General features: G+C 36.3%; 1 protein-coding gene across 3 annotated transcripts in view; it reads right to left on the bottom strand.

Moving 5' to 3' along the window:
• The window catches only part of WDR63 (WD repeat domain 63), a 148,871-nt gene that overhangs the window by 17,399 nt on the left and 108,636 nt on the right, over nt 1-22,836 (bottom strand). For all 3 annotated transcript variants that reach the window (XM_009212032.3, XM_031650422.1, XM_003892133.5), the window contains exons 12-17: nt 21,875-21,961; nt 20,861-20,989; nt 16,496-16,569; nt 11,009-11,153; nt 9,101-9,188; nt 1,677-1,807 (exon numbers count right to left, since the gene is read on the bottom strand). In XM_009212032.3, coding sequence (XP_009210296.2) covers nt 1,677-1,807; nt 9,101-9,188; nt 11,009-11,153; nt 16,496-16,569; nt 20,861-20,989; nt 21,875-21,961 — 654 coding nt within the window. The remainder of the gene's footprint in view (nt 1-1,676; nt 1,808-9,100; nt 9,189-11,008; nt 11,154-16,495; nt 16,570-20,860; nt 20,990-21,874; nt 21,962-22,836) is intronic.

Below are 22,836 nucleotides of genomic sequence, written 5' to 3'. Positions count from 1 at the left end.
CTTGCAGTCATTGATCTTTCTAAATCTGATCTGATGGTGTCATTCCCCTGCTTTAAAAACTTTGGTGCACAAAAAGACAAATATTGTATAATTCCACTTAGATGAGGTATCTAGAATAGTCACATTTGTAGATACAGAAAGTAGATGGTGGTTACCAGTGGGTGGGGAAAGAAAGGAAGGGAGAGTTATTGTTTAGTGTGTACAGAGGCCCAGTTTGGGATGAGGAAAAGCTCTGGACATGGATGGTGGTGATGGCTGTACAATACAAATGTACTTTTCCAACAGATTATTGACCTTTGGGAAAGGAGTTTCTTAATACCACTGAATTGTACATTTAAAAATGGTTAAGATGATTAATTTTATGTTACATATATTTTACCACAATTAAAACAATTTTTTAAACTTTGCTGTGAAACCCAAGTTATAAAGCACATATTTATTTGGTAGTATCCCATTGCTTACTAAATGAAACTCAAATTACCTAACACAGCAGGAAAGGCCCTTCAGTATTGGATTCCAACCAAGCATTCTAGACATACCTTTATCTCTCACACCAAACTATTTCACTATCTCCAGACAAATCCTGGACTTTCATAACTCCAAAATATTGTTCAGGCTGTTATTTCTGCTTGAAATTTTACTCTCAACCCGATCTTTGAGATTCCTTCTCAACCTCCAACGTCCAACCAGCCTGTGAGTCACCTTCCCCAACCTCCTTCTTCCTATTGGAATGGCCTCTGGACTGGTGTTGATGTTTAACATGTGTCTGCTCCTTGACTAGGCAGAAAGTGCCTTGAGGAGAGAGGGACCATGCTATTCACTTCTGATCCCCGCACCCAGTGCTATGCCTGAGACGCAATCATGTTCTCCGGAGCTTGTGGAATTGATTACTTTCCTCTTCATACCAAAGGGTGGACGTAGATTGCATTCTGGTGAGACTGAGCTATGACCTCTTTCCATGGTGACTTGACCTGGGAAAAATACTCTGTGTTTCAGGGAATGAGAGTCATGAGTGAAAAGAGCATCTCTGCCTCTGTATGACTGTAGATAAAGTTCTGAGACTCATTTCTTCATTTATAAAATGGCAATAATAATATCAACCTTACAGGATTACTGGGATTAAATGGGATATAATTTGGAAAATAACTTGGCACAGACACTGATACATAGAAAATGTCCAGTAAACGTGAGCTCACTTTGGTTATTACTACAGTATGTCCTTAGAAAATGGTAGCCATTATCATTATCATATCCAATTGTTATTTATCTTTTGAATTGAGTGAGTTTTTTACTGTCTTTGTAAAAAGACAGTAAACACAATCTCCGTAGATTGTGTTAGCCCAACAAAGCAGTATAGTTTCTTAGTAAATCTCTAACACTTAGTATGGTTTCTTCCAAATGATAAAGGTATTTGATGAATATTTATAGATAGAACAATATATTATTAGTTTAAAAGTATGCAGTTTTACAGATTTTTCCACATGTGTTCAGGAACATTTTAAAGGTGAATTTATGAGGTATCAAAGTTAAAAATATTTAATGCAAACAAGCATATTAAAATATGAAAATGGTATAACTTTTATGTCTTTACATAGCAAAAATGTACAACAGATATTGTTATAATATATTTCAGTATAAATAAGTATTAATTTTAAAAGCAGATAATCCAAATTTACCTCTGTTCCCACGAAGAACTTTGTGCAGAAGTCATCTATTGGCTTGAGAAGATTGGCCACCCCACTTTCCAGATTATGGTATGGGTTCATTTCTTCTGCCTTCGCTGTTTTGCTCTGTGCTAACATTTTGTCTTTCAGAGGAGTGTGGGTAGAAGGAGTACATACTTATAGTGAAACATCTTTTAAAATGTAGACAGTTTACATTTTCTGCCCCTTGCCACCTACATTTGCCCTATTCCTTTCCCAATGTAGTAGGCATAAGTCCAAGCATTTTTAAATTTCTAATTTAGCAAAAGAACCCTTTTTTGTTCCAAACCAAACATCAATGACTATACCATATTATAGCTCTAGCTATACACGCACATAGTGTAAGAGCATCGCTAATTCAGGGGCTGAAACCAAACATCATCAGCAACCTATTTCTTTTTAAAAGTATTTGATACTACTCTGTTTTAAAAGTCTTTTTGTAATCTAAAATTAATAAATGTTATTTATTTAAGCTTTGGAGAACAGAGAAAGGCGTGAGTAAAAGAACAAAATCATCCATTATTATGTCTCCCAGAGATAATATTAAAGTATTGTGACTTTTCTTGTGAATCCACTTTAAAAAAAGAAAATTGGATCATATACTATTTCAGTTTTACATACTGCTTTTCTATTCTCTTAAAGCTATGTCCTAAACATTTTTCCAGGTAACTTACTAGTTTTTCAAAAATATGATATTCAATTCCTGGGAAAGACGGAAGAGAAATATATGCTCATAAAACCCTCCTCTCATCACACTTCTTCAATATGTCTTCTGAGTTATATTACCCAAGAGGAAACAAAAAATCATGAAACCAACCAACAAACAGGCAAGTGAAAACTAAAACAGGAGAATAAAACTTCAGCTGTACTAAAAAGACATATTACATTAAAAAAATCTTTAGCATAATTCTGGACAAAACTAAAAAATGATTTAGTTGGTATAGTCAACCAATACTTTCTTTGTTTGGGATCTACACGTTTTGAGAGGTATCTTTTCCCACTAAGACAGACATCAAAAACGAGTATCAAAATGAGCCAAACATCGAACTAGATCTTTGAATAGCTGTACTACAAAGTGTAAACCAAAATTTCAAACATGACTGGGCATATTCAATCACAGTATTCTCATTAAAAGATATTATTTATAATACATGTAGGAAGAGCAAAAAGGCATTTTGTACCCATTTAATATATACAATTAAAATCATTAAAATATTTATTTCAAATTCTTCACTCTCATTCGGTATCTGTTCCTCTCTTTTTAAATCATGTACACAAATATATTAGAGAAGTAGAATATATATATCATTTATAAATACATATACATACATTGAGAATCCGTACTTAAAAATGTTAAATGAGGGGGTATAAGATTAGAAGTGTGGAGCCTTCTGGTCTCACAAGGGGAGACAAGACCCTGATCTATAGGGTTACAATTGATAATGAAAAGGAAGAGGCAAAAGTGAGATAAATGTAAAGGAAAACATGATTATCTTGAGTGAGAGACTGGAAGTGGAGGCCTGAAGAGAGAATCAGGAATGACTCAAGTTATCAATCCTGTTCTGGACACATTGACTTGGATAGGGTAGACTGGGTTCAAACCCAGGAGACAGTAAGTGTCAGATGGAGAATTCTCGGCAGAAATAAAAGTTAGACCCGTGCAGGTAGACTGTGTTACCAATGAGGAAAGCACACAGCTGAAGTTAAAGTTCAAGGTATATTCATGAGTAGATGGCAGCAAGGTGAAATAGAGCCAGGAAAGGAGATAGAGGAGGAAAAACAGAAGAAGTAGCAGGATAGGAAAATCACAAATGCTAAGAGAAGTGTGAGCTCCAAGAAAACGGGCTGAGTTAATAGCATTTAATGTGTAGAGCAGGGGTCTGCAGCCCCTGGGCCACAGATACTGGTCCATGGCCTGGTAGGAACTGGTCAGCACAGCAGGAAATGAGCAGCAGGCGGGCGAGAGAGCATTACTGCCTGAGTAGTATGTCCTGTCAGACAGCAGCAGTATTACATTCTCACAGAAGCGCGAACCTTATTGTGAACTGCACATGCAAGGGATCTAGGTTGCATGCTCCTTATGAGAATCTAATGCCTGCACCCCCACCTCCCCCTACCACCCAGTGGAAAAATTGTCTTCCACAAAACTGGTTCCTAGTGCCAAAAAGGCTGGGGATGGCTGTGGTAGAGTCAAAGAAGGTGAGGCCAGGGAAAAATGTTATTAACTACGTTTATTCAGAATTGACAGGAATAACTTTGGATACTTAGATTCAAAATCATCCTCATAGGTCATGGATTTCCCATCCTTTGAGATAGTAATAATAACAGCAACTGACATTTATTGAATGCTCACTACATGCCAGGCACTAAAGTGTGTGCTTTATAGGAACCATTTCATTCAATCCTCACAAGCACTTCCAAGATGGTTATGCATTGATCCTCCTCCAAGGATGAGTAAACTGAGGCTCAGAGAGATTAAGTAATTTAATCTCAGAGAGATTAAGAGATTAAGCAAGGTCTCACACATGGTAGCTAACATTTGCTGTGTGTTGACTATGTGCTATTCTGAGAGCTTCATGTATAACTCACTTCATCTTCACAATACCCTATGAGGTAGTTCTCTTTACTATTTACTCCCCTAATCTTCCTCACTCTATTTTCACATGGATTTAAAAGCAAAAAAACAACTAAGGTACAGAGAGGTAAGGTAATTTGACTTGGTCAAATAATACATTGTGGGTTTGGGATTTAAACCCAGACCATCAACTCCAATGTGGCTGCTATGCCACATTGCTTAGAAGAATATATGTCAGGCTCTAAAGGCTATTCCAACAGAGGAATTCCAAAAGCATTTAGAGCAAGGGTTTCCTTATCAGAATAAATACAGAATTTCTTAAAGTGACCACTTAGACGAGCATGGGTTGTCATGGACCTACAATGGTAGATAAAGGGTGGGTGGTCCCTGGCCACTAGATAGTGACAGGGTACCAGACACTGACATTAAGTCTCAACAGGCCTCAAGAGAAAATGGGATAGTGAGGACTTGTGATACACAGTCAAAGGAGAAACCAGTACAGGATCAAGAATCAAAATGTGATCAAGAACCTTATGAGTATATTCTAGTTAAGAGTGCCAAGTCTGGCCAGAATGGGTGGATAGTTGGCAGTGTGATCAAAGGAAATTCAAAATACCATAATTGATCTCAAAGTCTTGAAAGCTGACAATTTACACAGGAGGCAGATCATGGCCATAAAATGACCTTCCCCCTAAGATCAGGAACAAAACAGGGATGTCCACTCTCACACTTCATTTAACATTCTGGAGGCTCTACACAGTGCAATCAGGTAAGAAAAAAATAACCATCCAGATTGAAAAAGAAGTAAAACTGTCTTTATTTGCAATGACATTATTATTTATATAGAAAACTCGATATGTCTAAGAGAAGCCACTATAACTAGTAAGAGATTTTAGCAACATTTCAGGATACAAAATTAATATTCAAAGATAAATTATAGGCCAGGCGTGGTGGCTCACACCTGTAATCCCAGCACTTTGGGAGGCCAAGGCAGGTGGATCACCTGAGGTCAGGAGTTGAAGACCAGCCTGGCCAACATGGTGAAACCCAATCTCTACTAAAAATACAAAAATTGTCCTGGTGTGGTGGCGCATGCCTATGGTCCCAGCTACTCGGGAGGCTGAGGCAGGAGAATCGCCTGAACTCAGGAGGTGGAGGTGCAGTGAGCCGAGATCACACTACTGCACTCTAGCCCAGGTGATATAGCAAGACTCCATCTCAAAAAAAAAAAAAAAAAAAAAACAAAGATACAAATTGTAATTTTATACACTGGCAATGAACAATCGGAAATTAAAAAATTTTAAGTACCATTAACAAGAGCACCAAAAAATATGAAGAATATAGAAATAAACCTGTCAAAAGAGGTGAAAGACCTATACACTGTAAAGTATAAAACATCTCTGAGAAATTAATGACCTAAATAAATGAAGAGATATACTGTGTTTATGGGTTAAAAGACTCATTTTGTTAGATGCTAATTCTCATAATATTGACCTACAGATTCAATATAATCCAGTTAAAATCACAGCTAGCTTCTTATGCATAATAAGCTGTTCCTAAAATTCACACGGAAAAGCAAAAAACTTTCAACAGTCAAAAACTACTTTGAAAAAAAAAGGTTGGAAAATTAACACTATCTAATTTCAAGACAAATTATAAAGCTAGCATAATCAAAACAGTGTGGTATTGCTCTAAAGATAGGTCAATGGAACAGAATAGAGTTTAGAAATAGACTCACATATATATGGACAAGTGTTTTTTGACAAAGGTGCAAAGCAGTTCAGTAGAAAGAGGATGATGTATTCAACAAATAGTGTGGGAATACCATATACAAAAAAAATGAACTTTGATCCATAACATATACCAATTACAAAAATTAACTCAAAAGAAATCATAGTCCTAACTATAAAACCACAAAACTTCTAGAAAAATTGGGAAGAAACATTGTCAGCTGTGGGATAGGCAAACATTTCTTAAATTCAACACCAAAATCATGATCCATAAAAGAATAAATTGATAAACTGGACTTCCTCAAAATTAAAAACTTCTGATTTTCAAAAGACTGCTAAGAGATGAGACAACAAATCACAGACTTGGAGAAAATATTTAAAAATCACATATCACTGGTCCTGAGAAAGAACTAGTATATAAAATATATTAAGAATTCTCAGACTTCAATAATAAGAAAACAAACAGGCCAGATGTCGTGGCTCACGTTCATAATCCCAGCACTTTGGGAGGCCGATTTGGGCAGATTGCTTGAGGACAGGAGTTCGAGACCAGCCTGGCCAACATAGCAAAACCCTGTCTCTACTAAAAATACAAAAATTAGCCGGGCATGGTGGCACATGCCTATAATCCCAGGTGCTCAATTGGCTGAGGCATGAGAATCACTTGAACCCGGAGGCAGAGGTTGCAGTGTGCCGAGATCGTGCCACTGCACTCCAGGCTGGGCGGCAGAGAAAGACTCTGTCTCAAAAATAAAAATTAAACAAACAACCCAACTGATAAATGGGCAAAATATTTGAACAGACGCTTAACCAGGGAAGATATACGGGTGGCAAAAAAACGTGAAAATCTGCTTGACAACTTAAGTCATTAGTTAAGTGTAAATGAGATCTGACTATGTGTATTTTAGAATGGTTAAAAGGATTAACCATATCAACTGTTGGCAAGGATGTGGAGAAAATGGAACTCTCCATACATTGCTAGTGGGAATGTAAACTGGTAAAACTGGAAAATGCTTTGGCAGTTTCTGAAAAAGTAAAACATATACCTGCCATATAATACAACCATTCTATTCCTAGGGATGTACCCAGGAAAGTATGAAGGCATATGTCTATACAAAGACTTGTATGTGAATGTTTGTAGAAGCTTTACTTGTAATAGGCCTAAACTAAAAATTCAAATGTTCATCAACATGTGAATGGATAAACAACTGTTGTGATCCATACAATGAAATGCCACTCTGTAATAAAAAGGATTCATTCAGACAACATGAATTAATTCTAAAATAATCATGCTAATTAAAAGAAGCCAGATTGCTGCATATGGTGGTGCATGCTTGTAGTCCTGGCTACTCAGGAGGATAAGACAGGAGGATCGCTTGAGCCCAGGAGTTAGAGGCTGCAGTGAACTATGATTATGGCCCTGCACGCCAGCCTGGGTGACAGAGTGAGCCTCCATCTCTTAAAAAAAAAAAAAGTATATACTGTATGATTTACATAAAATTCTAGATAATGAAAACTAATGTATAGTGACAGAAAGTAGATCCGTTGTGGCCTGGGAGTGAGGGAGGTGCTGGAGGGAAGCATCCCAAAGGGAATTCCTCTGTGAATAAACTTTTGGGAATGGTGAATATGTTCATTATCTTGATTATGTTGATGGTTTCACATGTGTGTACATATGTCAAAACATATCAAATTGAACACTTTGACAACATGCAGTTCATTGTATGTCAATTATACCTCAGTGTGGTTGTTAAAAATGAATAAAAACCCCTCACACTTTAAAAGAGGTAATGATATCCTTCTTATAAACTGGATAAAGGTAGTCACATCCTCTGGGCCACCTGTTTTCATTAGGTTAAAAAATAATACTAGGACACTTAATAAAGTTATCTTTTTACAAGTTACATTAACCTCTCTCAGCCTTGGTTTTCTTAATTATAAAATGGTAATGAAAATTCCCAGCTTGTAGATTGTTGTGATCATTAGCATCTGTTTTTGCTCACCATCATACCCCTGGGGCCTAGCACAAAGTAAGCAATTCATAAATATCTGTTAAATGAATGAAAGCATGTGCAATAGTAGCATGGTACCTGAACCATGGCTGGAATGCAATACATTAAAACCAATGATTGAATACAAAAGAGTAGGAAAAGAAGGAAGAGGAGGAGAGGCGGAGAAGGAGAAAACTCCCATTAGATTCCCTCAAGAATGAAGCAGGCCCTAATAGAGAAACAGCATTCAATGTTTTAATAATGCTTTGAAAATGTCTATAAAAGTTTAGTGATTCAATTTTTTTTTAGCATGAGGTTTTGGGTTATATCAATAAAACACATGACTTCAAAGTGAAATTTTGCTCAAGCTGGGCATTAGGTATGTGTAACATGTTTTTCTTAGATATCTTATCATTTAACGGAACATTGAAAAATTTATAAATGGAAATCCTTTTGATAAGGCAAATGTTTGGGAAATATTTCAATTGCTAGTTATTCTCGAACATTTTCATTATGCATTGCTCTCCAGGTGCGATATTCATGCATACCTTTATCTTAATAGTTTTGACAGCTTATATGTGCGCCCTTCAATTACTTCAACAAAGATGTGTGGGTTGAGTTGAGATAGATTTAAAAGTCAGTTTTCTTTCTTTATTCAGTTTTACCTTGGTGCCGTATAAATATTATTTTTAAAAATTATATTCTAATTGAGAATGGTAATTTGTTTCTTGATACTTCATAACTTATTTTGTTAGATTTCAGATGTGTTCCATCTTATAGCATTATTCTTTGAGCATATAACATATTCATTAAGTGGGCTTCATTTTCTTTTAATGTAATGAGTTTCTGAAGACACATAAATGTGCTCAATAAATATTTGAGAAGCTGAAATGAACTGAATCTTTTTTGTGTATAGGCGATTTTAATGTGTTGGCAATAGCAATTATTGCCATTATAAAGTTCCACATTTGAGGGTTTGATTTTCTGTATTCTTTTTACAAATTAGACTATCCTAGCGAGTAACTCACGTTACTCATAATCAGCTACTAACACTCAAACTAGTAAATGTTTTTGTTTTTTTAAATAAGCAAAAGCAGTTACCTTGTGTTTTGCAAAGAAGATGGTCTTCATTCAGGCTTATCTTGGTTGGACAGTGGTCTAAACTTGTTTCACCCTTGGACAGCCTTAACTTTTGGGAGAACATATAGCAAAGATTATTTCCACATATCCTGAAATTATCCTTGGGTAATTTATTGTTGCCTTTCCCTTCTGCTCCCATATTGAAGGAAACCCACCGCCTTTTTTTTCTTCCTCCCCTTTCCTCCCTCAAGTTTCTAGTTTCTTTTCTCCATGGAATGCACCTAAACCACACTTCTAAACCCAGCTACAGAAAGGAGCTGGTCTGAGGACACATTTCCACATCCCAAATTCTCATGTGTCATTTTCTTTCTGAAAAATGTCTTGTATTGTATTCCATAATACATCCTTAGTAGTCTTACTATAAAATAATAACTTGTTACCCTGTTCCCTAAATCTTTCAGTTAAGTGAGACTCCAGAAAGTTGTGCAGGGACCTGGCATCTGCTTGGCCACCTCCAAGTCCTCCCAAGCACACATGCACTGGAGTTCCAGAAGGCCCTGGGCCTGCACTGCATCCTGGTGGCTGGAAAGAGCAACTGTCACACTTCACAGTTTTCCCTCACAGCTCCCTCAGCCTCTTTTGCTTCAGGATGTTTGTCCACATGCTATGCAATTATTCTTAGATGAGTTTGGGGTTGTTTGTTTGAACGATTCATAGCTCAGTAGATCCTACCCCCATTCCCCCAAATTTATAATCTTCTCTTTCCAATTCTTTCCCAATTATCTCAGCAATATTCTTATTCCTCCATGTTCTCTCTTCCATTGGGAGCAAATACAAAATAATATAATTCTTGTGATATTTATAAATCAGAAGAAAAGTATTAAGTTTAAAATTAAAACTAGACATTCTAAAGAAAGAGAGCCATTAAGTTTGAAGTCTGTTTATATTTTCCACACACATCTTGTCCATAGCCATATTTTTCTCAAATTAAAACTGCTTTTCTTAAAGCTCTGCCATGTGAGATAAATACAAACAACTTCTCATTCAGTTAATTTTCAGTTTTGTTTGGGCATAGGTATTATCAAGCTTTCTGTGGTCTAATATCCCAAAAACATACAGAAGGAACAATACCAGTTCCTTCTATTGATAGGCAAAATATGCAGAATTTTGGCTACAGTGGGGAGGAAAACTAGCTTTTCTGAGCTAACTTGAGTACCAACCAAGTTTCAGGCAACTGACATGCAATTGAATAATTATTACACAAACCATTTGGAAATTGTGGCTTGTTTATATATGAAATATCGATCTTGAGTTCATGATGATTTTGATTTCTGCCTGGATCTAAAGAGACATCAAAATAACTTGTGGGGGGGAGGGAAAAAAGGGGGACAAGGGTTGAAAAACTACCTATTGGGTACTATGTTCATTACTTGTGTGATGGGTTCAACAGAAGCCCAAACCCCAGCATTATACAATATGACCATGGGACAAACCTGCACGTGTACCCCCTGAATCCAAAAATAATAATTAAAACATAATGAGAGCTTGAAGTTTTCCCAGGAACTCTGAAACCTATCATTGTTATTGGCACAGTTAGAATGACTGAAATGTTTTTCTGTTCCCTTTTTCTGTATATCGCAAACATCAGCTACGCCCGCAACCATATACTTCTTCACTGTCAACTTTTCGAAGTAAATCTATGTAAATCATTATGCAATATATACAATAACATGTATCAATTAAAAATAAAGTAAAACTAAAAGTCCTCTCAATCAAGGAATTTATTGGTTGAATAAACACAAATTGTACAGTCTTGTGTTAATTTGAGCTGCTCTGCTTTCAGAGAGTGTGTGTGTGTATGTATGTCTATGAATGCAAAGTAAATAGCGTATTACGCAAACAGGATGGACTAAACCCCACATTACTTACCTTAGTGAGAGGTTTCCAGGAGAGATCTAGATGCAAAAAAGTAGATGGCACATCAAAAGGAATTTCAATACTTTCTTCCTTCTTTTTCTCTGTTGTTTGGGGGGTTAAAGGTTTCTGTGGTCTAATATCCCAAAAACATATTGTGCTAAAAAAAAGTTTATATATATATTTTTATTAAGTATAAACAAGAGGTGCAGCCTCAGGACTACCATTAATGCTGCTACATATTAGCATTGTGACCATGGCTATATTTTAATGTATCTGAAACTAAGATTTTTATGAACTGAGACAGCTTTGTACTTCATATTTTAGAGAATTAAACTGTTTGTTGGGTTGTTTAACAGCCTCCCTCATCTTGGGACTAATAACATACATAAGAATTGAGTTTGAAATTGACGCAATCTTTTAAAAATACAAGTTTTATTTAGATATAAATCATATACTACAACATTCATCCAATTAAAGTGTATAATTCAATGGTTTTCAATATATTCACAGAATTGGGAAGCCATCACCACAATCAATTTTAGAAGATTTTCGTCATGCTCTCCCACCTCACCAAAAAACCTCACGCAGATTAGCAGTCACTTCCTACTAGCAGTTTTTACCAAGCCATCCCACCAGTCCTAGACAACCACTGATCTGCTTCTTAGCTCTATAGATTTTACTATGCTGGACATTTCATACATTGAATCATATATGGTCTTTTGTGACTGCCATTTTTCCCTGAGCATGTTTTTAAGGCTCATTCGTGTTGTGGCTGGCAGCTATCAGGACTTCATTCCTCCTTACTGATGAATATTCCATTGTATGGATATACTACATTTTATGTATCCATTCATCAGTACATTTGATAAATAAATTTGAATTCCACACACCCCCACCACAGCTTTTTGTCTATTATAAATGCTGCCAGTGAACATTTGTGTATGTTTGCATTCCTCTTGGGTGTATCTAAGACTGGAATTGCTGGGTTAAATGATAACTCTGTGTTTAATCTTTTGAGGAACTGCCAGATTGTTTTCCAAAGCAACTGCACCATTTTTACATTCTATCAGCAATGCGTAATCACTCCAATTTATCCACATCTCCACAGGTTCACCAACACTTGTTGCTTTTGGTCTTTTGATTATAGTCATTGTAGTGGGTATAAAATTGTATTTCATCAAAGGTAGTTTGGGTTCTTTTTGTGTTTTTGTTGTAATATCTAAGAAATCACCCCTCAATTCAAAGTCATGAAGATATGTGACTATGTTTTCTTCTAAGAGTTTTCTAGTTTTAGCTCTTACGTTTAGATCATTATTCCATTTTATACGTTTGTATATGGGATGAGATAGGAATCCAACTTTATATTTTGCACGTGGATATCCAGTGGTCCCAGCATCATTTGTTGAAAAGATTATTCTTTATGCATTGAATTGTCTTGGCGTCCTTGTTGAAAATCAGTTGGCCAAAGATGTATGGGTTCATTTCTGGACTCTCAGGTCTTTTTCATTGATCTACGTATCTATCCTTATGCTAGTTCTAGTACATCTGTCTCTATTACTATAGCTTTGTAGAAAGTTTAGAAATTTGGAAGTGTGAGTCCTCCAACTTTTTTCTTCCTTGACAAGATTGTTTTGGCTATTCTAGGTCTCACTATTTGCATTCCCCTGATAACTAATGATATTGAGCATGTTTTTATGTGCTTATTGACCATTCGTGTATCTTCTTTGGGGAAATATCTACTGAGAACCTTTGTTCACTTTTTAATTGGGTCATTTGGGTTTTTATTGTTGCATGGTAAGAGTTCTTTCATATATTCTGGTACAAGTCTTTTATCAGATATATGATTTGTAAATATTTTTTCCTATTCTGTGGTTGTCTTTTCAATTTATTGGTAGTAACTTTGGAAGCTCAAAAAGTTTTAATTTTGATGAAGTACAATTTATCTATTTTTTTCTTTCGTTGCTTGCACTTTTGGTGTTTCATCAGAGTCACATAATCTTAAAAGTGATGTAGTGAAAATAACATACACAGAGTTGGATATAATGTGCTTTGTATACAGTAGGCACCCAACAAGCCAAGTGTTATTTATCCTTATTCCTTCTTCCTCACAGGTTAACTATAAAAGTCAAACGAGATAATACATCTTAAAAATTTTTTTAGAAGTTCCACACATATACAGAGTGCACTAAAAATAATACTCTGTATGTGTGTGCAACTTTATAAAGAATGTTCACATACACTATCTCATTTGATTTTCATAACCAACCTGTGAGGAATATGTTTCTGATAATGAAACTACAACACATTATAGTGATACTTGTATTAATTAAGTATATTTAATATTAATTATACTAGTCTGTGAAATTAATTATATTCTTTGTATCATTTATGTGAAAACATATAATGAAAATGGCTAAAAATATACCATATTAGCTCTATAATTTCTATCACTGAAGTTATATATAATCTGATTAATAAATTTAAGATCTATTAAATAACTTAGATGTGTAAGTTAAAGTATTAAATAGCAACTCAAGGAAGACTAACAAATTTTTAAATATAATTTAATCAATATAATTTATTCATTTAAATAATGGATAAATGGTTAAAATTAATAAAAATATTAATCATTTTTATATTGTCAAATTGAATTCTTGAGAAAACACCACAAGTGACACATCAAGATCTGTTTTTGGCCGGGCAGTGGTTCATGCCTGTAATCCCAGCACTTTGGGAGGCCAAGGCGGGCGGATTACGAGGTCAAGAGATCGAAACCATCCTGGCCAACATGATGAAACCCTGTCTCTACTAAAAATACAAAACTTAGCTGGACATGGTGACGTGCACCTGTAGTCCCAGCTACTTGGGAGGTTGAGGGAGGAGAATGGCTTGAACCCAGAAGGTGGAGGTTGCAGTGAGCTGAGATCACCCCACTGTGCTCCAGCCTGGCAACAGAGCAAGACTCTGACAAAAAAAAAAAAAAAAATTTAAAAAAAATTTTTAAAAAAGATCTCTTTTTAAACATGCTTATAGTTGGTTTTAAATTGTTCTTCAAAATGATATAGCACTTCTTAAATCTTATAGCATTAATTAGCATCATTCATAAAATGGCTTTACTAAATACAGACAGCATCAGTTCAACTTTCTATATAAATTAGTTACACATTCTTCATTAATGGAAATTTATTTTGTTATATTCTGTGTTATAAGACTCTTAGCATGGTTGAAGTATAAAGGTTAGGACTAATGGAGTTTTCTAGGTAACTGAAAGCTTTTCTAAAAGCACAAACTTTATTTTTTTACTTTAATAATTTTTGAAGGAAATGTTTCCAGAATATCCCCATATTTATATAAATAATCATATAAATCATAATTTAACCAACCAGCCTTCTTCCTTCCTTCCAAACTCAAGAGCCATCATTATAAAGAAACAACTCAGGACCTATGTCAATATGCTTTTAAATGTTCTCCTAGTATAGCTTTACATTCTGTTGTTTACAATCAACATTATAGCACAAGTGTTTCCCTATGAAATCATAATATAATATAATTTAATTGTTCCATGATATTTCATATGGCCCTATGGGTGATGTATTGTCTTTGCCTCGGGGACAACTTCCCCCTTTTCTTTTCTTTCTTTCTTTCTTTCTTTTTTTTTTTTGAGACAGAATCTCGCTCTGTCGCCCAGGCTGGAGTGCAGTGGCTTGATCTTGGCTCACTGAAACCTCCGCCTCCTGGGTTCAAATGATTCTCCTGCCTCAGCCTCCCGAGTAGCTGGGAATATAGGCATGTACCACCACGCCCAGCTAATTTTTTGTATTTTTAGTAGAGACGGTGCATTCTAGTGGTTCTTTGGGGAACCACCCTGTTCTCCATTACATGTAGTCAGGTTGGGATTGTCACTCAAGGTGCTCTGTCATTTCTTCCCTGGCTAAAGGGGTGGGTTCATGATACAGTGGGAGCCAGGCAGATCCCTTCCAGTTAATTTGAATCTTGAGCAGCGGGACACAACGATTGGCACTGATTCATTCAGAGAAAAGGGGCTGGCCATTTGTTCCTGCTACCCAGATCTCTGGGGCTATTTTCAAGGTCCAAGCCAGTTCTTCCTTTGATTCAGGAACGTCAGTACTTACTAGCTACAATATAGGACATTCAGTAGTGCTATGTATAACTCACTCTATATTTAGTCAGCTATAGGTGGAATATGAATTTGCCTTCAGAGCCTCATGTTTTCTTTTCCTTTTTCTTTTTTTGAGACAGAGTTTTGCTCTTGTTGCCCAGGCTGGAGTGCAATGGCGCAATATCACTCCTCATGTTTTCTATCTGTAAATATTTTTCAGGGTTGTTGCAAATATAAAGATAGTTAACCTATTAAAGCACCCAGTAGAGTATTGGCATAAATATCCAATACATTTATTTCCAATAAACTTATTTCTTTCCCTTAAGTTAGCCACAGTAAGTTCTCATTGCCTGTTGTCACAGAATCTTCCCCAATACGTGCTCACAGGATTAATCACGTCTCCCTCATCCCTGGCCCGTGGCTGCTGCTAACATCACTTGTTCCTTCTCCCGTCACTCCACAACTTCTTCTGTGGCATATGATATCGTTGTTTCCACTGGAGTCAAAGCTGTTTGGAATGGGAAAGTTTGTCCAGTATTTGGATGCTAGATAAATGATATTATTCTTCATATTTCCTGTTTCATTTTGAATTCTTAGTTCTATAAACTGGGAGATGTAATTTTATTTAAGTAAATCTTCTTCAACGTAGCTACCGAGTTGTTTGTAAGAACACTTTTTATAAATATACAATAAAAATGTAAAAACTTTTCTACTTTTAAAAAGAAGCTTTCCCAATTAAATGTTGTAATCGTCAAAATTCCTAGATAAAATTGAATATAAATAACATATATTACAAATTTACAAATATGAGAATGTGAAGAAGGAGAACTATGGATAATACTATACAACATTATCAACCACAAAGCTTAGTTAATTCTTCTTTACATATTTACCTCTATAAAACAATTTTTAAACCAGCAACAATCCATAACATTCTTTCATTTTGTTATATTAGATTTAATTGCTACAATAAATATTAAGGAGAAGACGACACTGATTTTAGGAGCACCTAAGAAAAAACAACATGTATGAAAACACATTAGGAAATGTTTGGGCCAGGCGCGGTGGCTCAAGCCTGTAATCCCAGCACTTTGAGTGGCCGAAACGGGCGGATCACGAGGTCAGGAGATCGAGACCATCCTGGCTAACACGGTGAAACCCCGTCTCTACTAAAAAATACAAAAAACTAGCCAGGCGAGGTGGTGGGCGCCTGTAGTCTCAGTTACTCGGGAGGCTGAGGCAGGAGAATGGCATAAACCCAGGAGGCGGAGCTTGCAGTGAGCTGAGATCAGGCCACTGCACTCCAGCCTGGGAGACAGAGAGACTCTGTCTCAAAAAAAAAAAAAAAAAAAAAAGGAAATGTTTGAAACAAGACTTACCAATCTGCTGAACATGTAACAAGTTGACAGCATATTCCACTTCGATTCTCAAAGACGGAGCCCATTCTGTTAATCTATTTTTCAAACATGAAAGAGAAATAAAATTGTTTTTCTCATAGCTATTTACCTTTTAAATTCTTGTCTTTTTTGTTTTAAATGTTAATAAAAGAACATACCGGCCGGGCTTGGCGGCTCATGCCTGTAATCCCAGTATTCTGGGAGGCTGAGGCGGGGTGGATCACGAGGTCAGGAGATCGAGACCATCCTGGCTAACATGGTGAAACCCGTTTCTACTAAAAACGCAAAAAATTAGCCGGGTGTGGTGGCAGGTGCCTGGAGTCCCAGCTACTTAGGAGGCTGAGGCAGGAGAATGGCGTGAACCAGGGAGGCAGAGCTTGTAGTAAGCCGAGATCGCGCCACTGCACTCCAGCCTGGGCAACAGAGCGAGACTCTGTATCAAAAAAAAAAAAAAAAAAAAAAAAAAAAAAAGAACATACTACTATCTCAGAAGTTTGGGAAATAGTTTTTAAAATTAAATACTGTTCTGCAATATATTCTCGTCTAGTCTTTTGTCACAGAAACATTTTTACATAGTTGTAATTAGAATGCATATAAATTTTTATACTGAGATTTTTCACTCCACATAATTTGAACATTTAACTGTATATTCATAAATTATATATATATATATATATATATATATATATATATCTAACTATACAGTATTATTTTCAGAAAGCATCTCACTCTGTGCCCCAGGCTGGAGTGCAGTGGCACAATCTCAGCTCACTGCAACCTCAACCTCCCAGGTTCAAGTGATTCTCCTGCGTCAGTCTCCTGAGTAGCTGGGATTACCAGCATGTGCCCACCACGCCCAGCCAATTTTTGTATTTTTAGTAGAGACAGAGTTTCGCCATGTTGGCCAGGCTAGTTTGGAACTCCTGGCCTCAAATGATCCACCCACCTCAGCCTCTGAAAGTGCTGGGATTACAGGCATGAGCCATACGCCCGGCCTCATAAATTATTCTAATCCTTTTATAATATACGGATGATATACCACCATTTCATTATCCATTATTATTAGAAATGTAGGCTCTGACAATTTTTCACTGAATCGTACAGTAGAACATAGGTGCTTTTATGAGGTTGCTAAGCAGGTAAGATCAATGGGAAAGAGGCTAAATGTTAAATGAGACACCAAATAAAAGTGTGCCATGACTGTTGTAAGACCTGACTTTTTTATAATTACGGGCATAACTGCATGCACACAGAGGATTCACAGGAGGGTTTATGGTTCCTCAGGTCCTAGAAGGTCCAAAATTCCATCCCACTAGCTCTCAAAGAAGGCAGCAGGCTTTGAGACAACCTGTGAAGATGCCACTCTGGAATTGAGAGGGAAACACATGACTTTCCCCAGTGCTCTAACCTCCTGATAAAGCTGATGAGCAAAATAATAAACAGAGGTGGGGCTTCTAGCAGCAAATGAAGTTAGGTAAAAACAGGGGTGGGGAAGGTATAGGTGGTGCCCAGGTCATGTCTGCAGGCATCCAGAAGCCAGGCAACCACAAACCTGATGGACATCTCTGTGGCCTGAACTACCAACTTCCACTCATTCCAGAACCTGCATGGTGTTACCTCTCTCTCTACTGAGGCTTTTCTGCTATAATGAAGTCAGAGACCCCAGAGATGTGCTTGCTCTGGGGTTTTATGTTTTAATGACTAAAACTCCAAAAACATAACAGTATTATAGAAGTTTGGAAAACAGAATATTTTAGAATCATATATAATTCTGCCTTACAATCTCTTCCAGTCTTCTTTCCTGGAAACACTTTGACATGATTTTTCAAGGTATGCATATAATTTGGTATGTAGATATACAAATTGGATCATTTCTTAGTATGAATTCTCTAAAACTGGAATTACTGGTCAAACAATTTGAAAATCTGGATGACTTAAGAACCACCTTGACTAACTGCATTCCAAAAGTTTTATGTTGAAATCAGCAATGTGTTCTGGTTTCACCACTTTATTCTTTTTTAATATATTAATCAAATTTTTCATTTAAAAATTAAATAAATCCAAAATGGCACATTATTGTTGCCTTACTATTAATTTCTTTGATATTAGAATGGCTGAATGATTTTCATGTTGATTTATTGTTTTATTTTGTAAGTCTTTTGCTTATTTATCAAAAATTTTTATATTTACCATATTTGGTACAAATATTTTCCTCCATTTTGTTATTTGTTCTTTACTTTTTATTTTTTATTGATGTATAGCAGATGGACATATTTTGGGGGTATATATGATATACTGATACATTCATAAAATGTTTAAAGATGAAATCAGGGTATTTGGCCTATCCATTACCTTAATTATTAATATTTTTTTTCTTTATACTAGGAACAATCAAATTATTCTCTTTTAGCTATTTTGTAATGTATAATAGATTATTGTTAATTATGGTCACCCTACTAATCTATCAAACACTGGGTCTTATTTCTTCTATCTAACTGTATATTTGTACACCCATTAATTAACCTCTCTTTATCCCTCTCATTATTTAATTTTTTTTTTTTTTTTTAACTTAGAGATGGGGTTTAGCCATGTTGCCCAGGCTGGTCTTAAACTCCAAGTCATCCTCCTGCCTCAGCCTCCCAGTGTTGGGATTATAGGCGTGGATGAGCCACCATGCCCGGCCTCTCATTATTTTTTAACTTAGAAATTTATATTTGTACATTTTGAATCTGTCAATCATTCCTTTCTGATTTCTTTCAACATTAATTATCTTTGAAAACTATCTTCATTCCAGAGTCTGATATTCTATTTTGATTTACTATATTTTTATATGATTTGTTATCTTCTTTTTTTTTCTTTTTCTTTTTTTTTTTTTTTGAGATGGAGTCTGGAGTCTGGCTCCACTGCCCAGGCTGGAGTGCAGTGCTGCAATCTCGGCTCACTGCAAGCTCCACCTCCTGGGTTCACGCCATTCTCCCGCCTCAGCCTCCCGAGTCGCTGGGACTACAGGAGTCCGCCACCACGCCCGGCTAATTTTATTTTTGTATTTTTAGTAGAAACGGGGTTTCATCGTGTTAGCCAGTGTGGTCTTGATCACCTGACCTCGTGATCCCCCCGCCTCCGACTCCCAAAGCGCTGGGATTGCAGGCGTGAGCCACTGTGCCCGGCCTGTTATTTTCATTTAAATTTAAAATCATCTCAATGAAATTGCATGCATGGTGTGCGTTGAAATGGAAGTGATATGAAGTTCCTTTACTTGTATTACAACTCCCATTATTACATGTAAACTTTTAATATATCACAGAAACTATATGTGGGCTGTTTATTTTGGTTCATTATGACTTTTAAAAGTATCATTGGCCGGGCGCGGTGGCTCAAGCCTGTAATCCTAGCACTGGGAGGCAGGCTGTTGATCTAAGATCGAAGATATGCATCCTAGCTAACTGCAGAAAAACTTCCGTCTCTAAAAGTACAAAACAGCGAGGCCCGAGGTGGCGCCCTAGTCCCAGCTTCGAAAGGAGAGCTGACAGAAATGGCGTAAATGTTGGAGCTTACAGTGAGCAAGAATCTAGCCACTGCACTCCAGCCTGAGTATTAAGTGAGACCTCCGTCTCAAAAAAAAATGTATTAACTTTACATCATCCATTTGAATACCTCTTATAACTGGTATAATGATAATCACCTCTTACAACTCTAATTTCTCAGAATATTCTTGATATTTCACCTGTTAATTCTTCAAAGTACATAGTAGATCTTTAATGCCTTTGAGGGAAACATTTGGGGAACTTGCCAGTTTCCAAATTTATAGACCCCATGCTTTGTGAGGTTATAGTCAAGTAAGTATACAACCATAAAGACAAACGCCAATGCAGAAGCTGGGCAGTCAGCTGGGCTCATGGACTGCACAACTAGTTTTCACCCACCAGTCTCTCCGCACACTCAATTCCAGATTGTGCCCAGCAAAATTACATGGTATGTCACAGATCTTTAGGGTTCCCTTCCCCCAAATATCTGAGATCATAAATCTTAAAATCATACATGCTAAGGGTGTAAATATTTGCAGTTCATTTCTACACATCAAGCCCTCATTTTCTCCACTATTGTCTTTTTCAGTGTTGACACCATCCACATTTTTTAGTTAGAAGCCAATTGAGTTGAAAGATTGGCCTTATTCTTACTCCAGCTCAGATACCGGTCTGGCAACAGTAACCCAATTTTTTGATGCTTAGTTCCTGGTTATTTCACAATTTAAGTGTAAATGAATTGTTGACTTGAAATATCTTCTTTGCATAAAATCTGAAAATGTATAATTCAGCAGGAGAAAAGTATAAGGCCATCAAGTCTCACCTCAAATGTGTCAGACAGCCAGTGTATATCTGTAATTACTCTCTTATGTCCATTTTCTATTGAAGAGACTGCACAGTGTCTGATATACATTGCTTCTTTATTACTCTCCGGTTCAAGGAGAAACATAGGCTGAAAAATATTAAAAGAAAGTTAAGTGCTAATTTCAGAGGGCTGATGAATGAACTCATACTTTACTCATCATCCCAATTAAAATTAACAATTTAGAGATATACTAGTTCAAGAAAAATCATAAATTAGTGTTTCTATATATCATATATTTAGGGAATAGGATTATCTACTTTCCCCTTCAGTTTGGTCTAAGACTGTATCTCTAAACTTAGCAAGTATTATTGACCTACTCCATAAAGAATCAATGAGACATCTCATTCTAGAGGGAGTATTTCTTTGTGCCTATAGAAGGCCGCATCTCACCATTCTTTGGTAAGAGACTTGTTGATGTTAAGGCTGAAGAATTGAGCTGGAGTAGATGTGTAATATGGTTGGTAGGTATGGAGTTGGGAGCTGAGGAATCTTCTCAACCCTCTTAACAGAATCCATAGCCCCACAAAACCATGGTGTATTATCATCAAATATGATGTAACCCCTTCATTTTATACATGAGAAAAGCTATCCTGCTGAGGTGAGGTGGCACGTCCAAACTCATAGGACTACGGTCCACAGCCTGGGTATCTGTTCTTCTGTCCAGTGCTCTTTCAATCACTTCACTTTAGGCAAGTCACATGGTCCCTTCATTTCGTTTAACAATAACAACCAGACAGAACTTCATATCCTTGGGTAGATGGTGCAACTTGATTCATTGTGTTTTAATCAAGGGCCCACATAAAAGTGATTCAGAGTGTGTTCACAAGCACAGGTGAAGGCTTGGGAAATAACATTCTTTTATTTTTTCCTTTTTTCTCTTGAGTTTTTATTAGCCTTGGCAACTATATTATATACTTTTCCATAAACTCTTAAATGGAAAAACTTGCAAATGAAATGTTCTAAAAAGCTTACCTTCAGTGTGGCTTTTTTACTTCTACTACCACCTGCCTTAATGTTTTCTATGCGATCTGCATGTGCGGTGATATCCCACATGACAATCTAAAACAGAAATAAATGTTATCATAACCTTTTCAGAAAATATCTAATTGAGTCTTAATTTTCTTTTAACTATTGGTTTGTAGCCTGATAAGTCAATCACCGTAGGGGATAATCAAATTTAGCTTGTATCTTAAGTAAGTCAGCAATTTTTAAAGCTAGTATAAAAATGTTTTCTTCTCTGTAAAAGTATCTTTAGCATTTTCATTTTTGTGCTCACATTAATAAATGCCAGTTTTTTTTAAAAAATCCAAAATAAATGTCATGCAATTCCCTTTGCTTTGGGAAAAGTTCTTCCTCTGTTTTTGGAAATGTGCTGTGATTGTAAGGACCGTTGCTTTGGACCCAGGAAAAAATAGCCCATACTCCAGAATTGAGTACAAACACCCGACTGTCCAAAGAAGACTTGGAAGTGATGATTTCGATTTAATTGAATGGCCAACTCTGAATTCTTATGTATCTAGATGGCCATTTTTTAAAAAAAAGTCAGGATAAGGTAGAAATGTAACACTAAATTAGGTTTCCAATGACTAAAAGGTATTTCAGTACACTAAAGTTTTAACAAAATGTTAGGAGTACAGAATTGTAAGTGATTTTATTTTCATCATGTGCTTTTCTGAATATTCTAAAATAAAGTCACGTTACCTTTGTAATGAGCGAAAAAGGCATTTCAGGATTTGCAGGGCTTGGAGGATGGGCTCTGAGTCATTATGACCCTCAGTTATTGTTGAACAAAACTGAGGGAGAAAAAATTGTTTTCCTGGTTATTTTGGTTCTGGATAAATGGACATGGAAGCTGCAGGCATTTACATTTTAACCGCAAGGAAGTTTTTCAAGCCACACACACAAAAATCATATACCCTTTTAATGGTCAAACC

This window comes from Papio anubis, chromosome 1 (genome assembly GCF_008728515.1).
Source record: "Papio anubis isolate 15944 chromosome 1, Panubis1.0, whole genome shotgun sequence".
Taxonomy (NCBI): domain Eukaryota; kingdom Metazoa; phylum Chordata; class Mammalia; order Primates; family Cercopithecidae; genus Papio; species Papio anubis.
The sequence above is the reverse complement of the archived record's forward strand: the minus strand, read 5'-3'. Positions and strand labels throughout refer to the sequence as shown.